The sequence below is a fragment of the Elaeis guineensis genome, chromosome 8, assembly GCF_000442705.2.
Source record: "Elaeis guineensis isolate ETL-2024a chromosome 8, EG11, whole genome shotgun sequence".
NCBI lineage: Eukaryota > Viridiplantae > Streptophyta > Magnoliopsida > Arecales > Arecaceae > Elaeis > Elaeis guineensis.
Window position 1 is genome coordinate 18,921,481 of NC_026000.2, and position 7,060 is coordinate 18,928,540.

Genomic DNA, 7,060 nt, shown 5'->3' on the forward strand with positions numbered 1-7,060 from the left:
AAACAGTCATCTCTTCTTCGTTCAAATTATATAACTTTCTCCCTCCTAATAAACAGGTAAGGCAACAATCCTTGTCTCATACATATCCAGATATTTTTTTTGAAGATTTACTCCTCTCTCTTCTCTTTTCTTCTATCTGATTTTCTTTCTCCTAATAAAGAGGTAAGGCACCTTCTCCAAGTGCTCTCTCTTCTCCTCTCTTCTCTTTCCATCCACAGATCCGATGCTCATCGAACATCATGGTGGGAGAATGCACACTAACTATCTGCATAGTGAACCAACTGCGCACGTCAGCGAGGATGCCACGTGGCATATCGGGAGGAGTGAAGTAGCGCACACAGTCAACACCAACCACACCATCAGTACACACATCAGTAATCTGAGTTAGCAACACCGTAATGCTTGGAAGCGCCGGCAATACCCCTAAGCTCTTCCGTTGAGTATCGCTTTATATATATATATATATATATATATATATATATATATATATATATATATATATATATATATATATATATATATATATATATGATTATACTAAATATTACATGGCATATAAGATGGTCACTTGTATTTTGATTAGTTATCTCAATTATATGAGATCGTCAGTCACAAAAAAATCATTGTGAGTCTAACTTATGCTCTCTGACAGGCAGCCAGTCTTAACATTTCAAATATCATACTATATGTGATTTTGATTTGATTAATTTAAAAATATATTAAGATTTTTTACTTATTTGATATTATTGAGTTTTTGATATTTTTAATTATTAATTCATTAGATTTGCAAGTTATTTATGTCTCAGTTATGAATTAGAGAGAGATTCTTTTTCTTTAACAATCTCATCTAGTTTTCCGGTTCATAATGGGCTGAAATATAGATGCAAAACGTACATTCTTTAAGTTAAATTATTATAATTTTAACAATGATAAAGAAAAAGAGTGCAATACCTGGAAGAAGACAATATATGATGCAAGATATTATGAATAATTTATCTTAAAATGCAACATAACAAACATGTCATGAAGACAATAAATTATATATCACCAAATTCTTCCTCCCTTTTACGAATGTCTTTGACAGTGAAATTGGATTATCGACGTCACCATCACTACTTTAATGATAAAATCTTGGATATTTCTATGCACAGTCATATTAAATACTTGCTCAATAATTAATCAAAAGTAACTCTATATTTAGTTATTGGGAAAATATTTACTATTCCAAATCATATCATTAGCACCAATGGAGGTGGATGTACTAAGTATCTTTATATCTTCTAACTTAAACGGGAAAACTATATCATCATTAGCACTAATGGATGGAGGAATCTTAAATAATTGAGTCCCAGGTTGAGCGAGAGAGTGGGAGCAAAAATAACCCCAGGTGACCGGTGAAACTAACCATGGTTAAGTCCGTGGTTAGAGAAGTCCAAGAAAGGAGGGCGGCCATTTAAGTAGGGTGCGGTGAAACTAAGACTCCCGTCCACTCACGAGAGTTGGGTTCCGTGACTCCACCTTCTTGCTTCTCTCTCACACTTTCTTCTTCCCTCTACCCTGCACGAGAAGGCAAAGCCAACCCAAGAAGCAAAATTTGAAGTGCAAAATTTTCAAGCAGAGTAATTCTCTCTCATTTTTTTTCTCTGGTTTACTTAATAATTCCCAGTTTAATGCAAATATTTGATCGAAGTTTTCAAATTTCGGGAGCTGTGATAGGTTTCTCGATCCATTTCGCGATGAAAGATCCAACTTTTACCCCCATGTTCTGTAGAAAAAAAGGGGAACTATTTGATCTAATTCTTTTGCTATTTGTTGTTTACTCACAGATCGCGGCTGCTAGATCGAGAGGTGGGAAAAGATCGTTTCGTGATCCCTGAGCTTGGAGGCATTGGATCGAATCGGAGCCGTTCGATCCCGTTGATTCGACGGCGATGGGTCTCTCGAGCCTGCCGACGCCCTCGGAGGGCATGCTGACCCTCCTCCTGGTGAACACCGCCCTCATCGTCTCCGTCCTCAAGGAGATCGCCTGCTCCGTCCTCCACATCCTCGGCTTCCGCACCTTCCCGTCGCCTCCGGACCCGGCCGGTTCCGGCTCCGCTTCCGATTGGCCTCCGGAGCCCACCCTCGCCGACCGCTTCCGGAGCCGGTTCAAGCCCATTCGGTTCGGGTCGGCCTTCGGCCTGCGGCGCCAGCAGGCGATCGACTGCCGGGTTTGCCTGATCCGGTTCGAGCCCGAGTCGGTGGTGAACCGGCTCCCCTGCGGCCACCTCTTCCACAAGACCTGCCTCGAGCGCTGGCTCGACTACCATCACGCCACGTGTCCCCTCTGCCGATCCCACCTCCTCCCCACAGACGAGCCGCCGTCCCCGCCGCCGCTGCCGCCTCCTCTTCTTCGATCTGGTATTATTAGTAGTAATTACGGCGGTTGCCACTGAGGGTTCTAAGTGGTGTTCGGTTTGATGATGATACGCGGTATTTTTTTTTTCAGTTTTTTTTTTTTTTGTAGTTTTAATTATTGTAAATATATATGACGACTGTTGTGTGTACAGTTAAACTTTCTGTAAGGAACTAAAAATGCACTTTTTCTAATTTTGGATATTTATTTGGTTCTTGTCATCTTATTTGGCGAAGGACAACGTTTTGTTATTTTTTTTCTTTTTCTTTTTCTTTTTGTGCGTGTTTAGGATTTGGATTTGGGCCTACCCTATCCACTTAATAGGGATGTTTTAGGTTTGAATCGGAGCTATTTTGGGTCAGCTTTATAGGGAGTTCCATTCGGATTCCAAGGGAAATAGAAGGCCTCAATCTTCTGAAATCCAACCTTTACTCACTTCTGCAATTAAATGTTATTTCATTCTAATTTTGATTTGGATCATCGTCCAAATATATTGAGAAATATATAATCATTCCGATTTTATTTTTAATTTCAATTTCAGCCGCAAACTAAACACGCCATAAACGTGTCTACCCTCCCTACGTCCTTTTGTGTCCGTTCGTAGGGCTGTGATCCAAACCACTATTTCACTGATAATTGCTTGCCCCTCTCTGTTTATGTACTCACACATGACATGTATAAACGCATCATGTACAGTGATGTCCTATTCTCCCCCTAACATTTACAGATCATGTTAATTCATACGAATATGTCTGTCACCCTCTTTTTTATGCTGAATTATTTTTTTATAACCACGGTTTTATGTATCAACGTTGGCTACCTTGCAATTGTTTTATCTTAAGCTTATGGAGCCATTATTTCCAACTCTCAGTCATAGGTTCCCATGGTATTATGCCCTCAAATGAATATGTTAGGGTCGTCAGAATAGCTACGAGAGCGTCACGATGCTTGCTTGCTCAAGAGAGACCCAAGGAATCTTGCAAAGATATATTGGATTAACTTTTACCAGACATGGATATAAAGGACATCTCACACCTAGCCTCAGGTCAAGAAGGAAGCATAAGAATAATTCTGCGTTCCAACAAGCCTGAGCCCCTGCCCCCTGGCTTTATTGTTTTATACACTTGAATGTCTTTATGCTAATGGCCAATATAACTTTATCTTTAATAGTGGCATAATCACGACAAAGGCGATGAGTGTTGGCTACATAACGAACTAGCAGCTAAATGATCTTGATTCAGAATGCTTTATTTATCCTTCCTTAAATGAAACAAATACTCCTATTGTGGCAGATTTTTGATCCTGATCGGAAAGACTAGAGTTGGACGGAGATTGCAACCACCGTGGATCTGCAAAATAAGTTCTGACCGGAGTTGCCTCCAGCGGAGATCCTCCGATACTCAAGTCAGATTTCTGAAACAGATGAGAAGAAATATGAGAGATAGTGTGTGCATATCTTGAAGGTCCCTTTGTGGTCTGTATTTATAGATAGAGGTGAAGGCCGTTTAGGAGCGATGTTTCTAGTTCATTTCGGTCAATTCGGACGTGGTATGACGAGATTTGGGATTGAGATTTTTGAGATGTGATAGTTGTGCCTGCCTTATTTGCTTTGGAGCTAACTGGGCTTCTTTGAATTTAAAAAGAAATATAGAATTCTTAGGTTGGATCTGGTCTACCTAGTAAGCTTCAGATCAGTAGCTGGCATAGCCAGTGGAGATGAGTGTTGCTCCGATGCTAGTGGCTAAGGATTCATGACCGAAGTCAAGATCGGCGGCCAAAATTTAAGTTGGCAACCGAAGCTAGGATCAGCAATCGAAGTCAGGATCGGCAGGATTTTCCTTCATGAAGCTACATCCAAAATGGATCCGCTGGAAAGTGAGGATTGGTGAGATCCAAAGTTGTCAGTCTTCTATCAATTTATGTCTTCAGCTTGGATGACATATTATCCCCAAATGCATGCCCCCTACTCCCTAGTTCGAATCAAAGTGGGTTCGGATGAAGGGAGTATATTAGTTTTAACCTACTGAAGATACATCCTTATCGCAACCGAAATGACATGCCCATGACTGTTGGGCGAAACAAAGGGTCACGTAAGAGTTTAATTATGACCAAGATAAGTGGGGCGGTTTGTAGAACTCGAAGAGCGGCACGCTTCGTTTTGGGTGCGACCTATAAATAAGCCATTTGATAGCTTTGTGGGCCAATGAGAATATGCCAGATGTTGATCATCTAACGATCAGGGATGATTCGATATCCGGATCATACTGCTCTTCTGCACCTATAAAAGAGGCAAAATCTTCTCTATCTTTTCTTCCTTATGCTTCTAAATTTTTCCTTCTTCTCCTCTGTTTCTCCTCCAATTAAATTTCTGGTTCTTTGAGCACTTTGAGAAACCTTCCCTTGGCTGTCTCTTTCGGCCTTCTCAAGTTGCCGATGATCTTTCCTGATCTATCATTCCTATCTCCCGTACACAATTACAAGTGGGTTTCCTTGCTCCCCTGTTGATTTTGTGATTTCCTCCTTATTTCTTGTCTTTTTGGTCTTTCTTAGTTGCCCTTTATCTTCTAGCTTTCTTTTTCATTTTTTTTGTTTCTCTCTTCTTTTTATTTTTTAATGACAGACTCTGAGTGTTTCTACGGAGATCGGTCCTCTGGGTCTTCTTCAGAAGGAGATCGTGTAGGGTCGGGTGTTGGGCATGAGGTCGGACCATTTTTTGTGCTGACATCATTAGGTCCATGTTGGACTAAGAGGATCTAAGTCTGATTTGGGCTTCATATGAGTTGGAACTTCTGGAGCCCAGTGGTCGGATTGGTGACCCTCCTCCCGACTGAATCAGGCTATATGAGGAGATATTCTAGGCCTGACTCAGGTTACTTATTCATTCTTTTGTTGTTGAACTCTTTCGCTTTTTTAATATCTCTATTTGTTCTATTATCTCAAACTCCATTTGTTTTATTATTGGCTTCGTCACTCTTTGTATCTTGGCCGAAATCCATCCAACTATTTTTCTCTTTCGATCCTTCTTCACCATCAAGAGATGTATCGAAGACTGATAGTATATCTCTCCTTTAGGGGTCTCCACCCTGATAAAGAAGGCCCCTTCTTCTGTCTATAGGTGAAAGAGCTAATTCTTATTTGTCTCAAATCCTTCCTTCGAGGGCTGGAGACTTCGCTACTGGTATCGATTGAGGAACTTTGTCTTTCAGATCTCAAAGCTGGGGGAGAGGACTTAAAGCGCTCCAAGATTTTGTGAGGGTATAAAATTTCTCCTCTGAAGCAATTGTTGTCAGAGCAAACTCTCTTTAACACGGACCTCAGTTTGGCTGACCTCAGAGGTGAGAGTTAGTTTTGATGTTTTGTCGATGTCTGCTCTTCTCTCTTTTTTTTTATGCTGATTTATCTCGATTTGTTGTAGATATGAGGCCCGAGGAGCTCAAACAGTTGAAGAAAAATGTAATTAAAAAGAGGAAGGCATCTTCATTGGCCGCCACTAGGGTTTAAAAGAAGCAAAGATCTTTTGAGGATAGCCATAGGTGGGGGTTATATCGGCTCCACTAATCCAGTCCCGCCTCCTGAAGCCCACAGCACTTCTTGCCCCTTAGGCTAAGGAGAGTCACCAATCCATGCCCCGAGCTGAACAATTAAGTTCAAATTCTGTCGAAGTATCCATCAAGTGGAGGCATGGCACATTCATATTTCCTATAGATGGTACTTTTGAGGATTGAAAAATCACCTGTTATGCATTCGAGGGGATGCTTCTTAACGCCAATCTGAGCAGAGTTGAGGGACAGAGCTTCGGGAGGTAGCAGAGGGAGGCTGTGACCTCCATGATTCGGATGAGTCCCTTTTCTTTTTCTATTATCTCCTTCCTTCATCTTTATCTAATAAGTCTTCTTTTCTGAGTGCAACTGGGTCATTACGTCGTTGCTTTTACTAATTCATTGAGGATTGCTCGATCGGACCGATCCCACCAAGGCACAAAAGAAGGCCGAAGCTGCTGCGGTCGAGGCTTGGTTTAAGATAGAGTCAGCTAAGACCGAAGCTAAACGTTTGAAGGTGGCATTGGATAAGGCCAAAGCTACAAAAGCAAAGACTGAGGCTGACTTGATCTTGGAGAAGAAGAAATGATGGGCAGCCCAGACTAAAGCCACCGAGGTCAAGAAAAAGATGGAAGGTCAGATCGCTGAAGTCAAGCGTCTAGCAGAAGAAGCTTTTTGGGCATCAAAGAAATTTTTCAAGGCGAAGGTTCAATTTGGCTAGAAAGCTTTCATCATCGAACAAGATGTTTTCCGTCAAAAGATAGCAACGCATTTTCTAGATATGGACCTAGCCTTTCTGGATGAAGAAGAAGAGAAAGCTGATGAAGAGCTAGCTTTTGAATCTGCGACAGCTGAAGAGCAGCTGTATGTAGGGCAGGTGGTGAGCAGATGCCTACATCGACTGCTACTAATGCTCTGACATCGTCGATGCCTTCATAGTCAATCGGAGGGTTCGAGCAGCTAGCTGAAGCTACCCCAAGTTCCTCCATCGATCCTTAGGCTGATGTTGTAGATACTTGATCCTGTTTCATTTTTCTTTTATTTTTCTACAAATGTAAAACAAATTTTTTGTTAATGAAAAGAACCTTTTGTCACCTATCTCTTTTGTGGTCTCTGATTCTCGTGA

General features: G+C 41.3%; 1 protein-coding gene across 1 annotated transcript; it reads left to right on the plus strand.

The window, feature by feature from the left end:
• Positions 1 to 1,464: 1,464 nt before the first annotated feature.
• Positions 1,465 to 2,602, plus strand: LOC105049948 (probable E3 ubiquitin-protein ligase XERICO). The gene is made up of 2 exons (XM_010929759.4): positions 1,465 to 1,619; positions 1,827 to 2,602. Exon 2 carries the CDS (start codon positions 1,932 to 1,934, stop codon positions 2,433 to 2,435), a length of 504 nt encoding a protein of 167 aa, XP_010928061.1. The 5' UTR covers positions 1,465 to 1,619; positions 1,827 to 1,931; the 3' UTR covers positions 2,436 to 2,602.
• Positions 2,603 to 7,060: the final 4,458 nt, after the last annotated feature.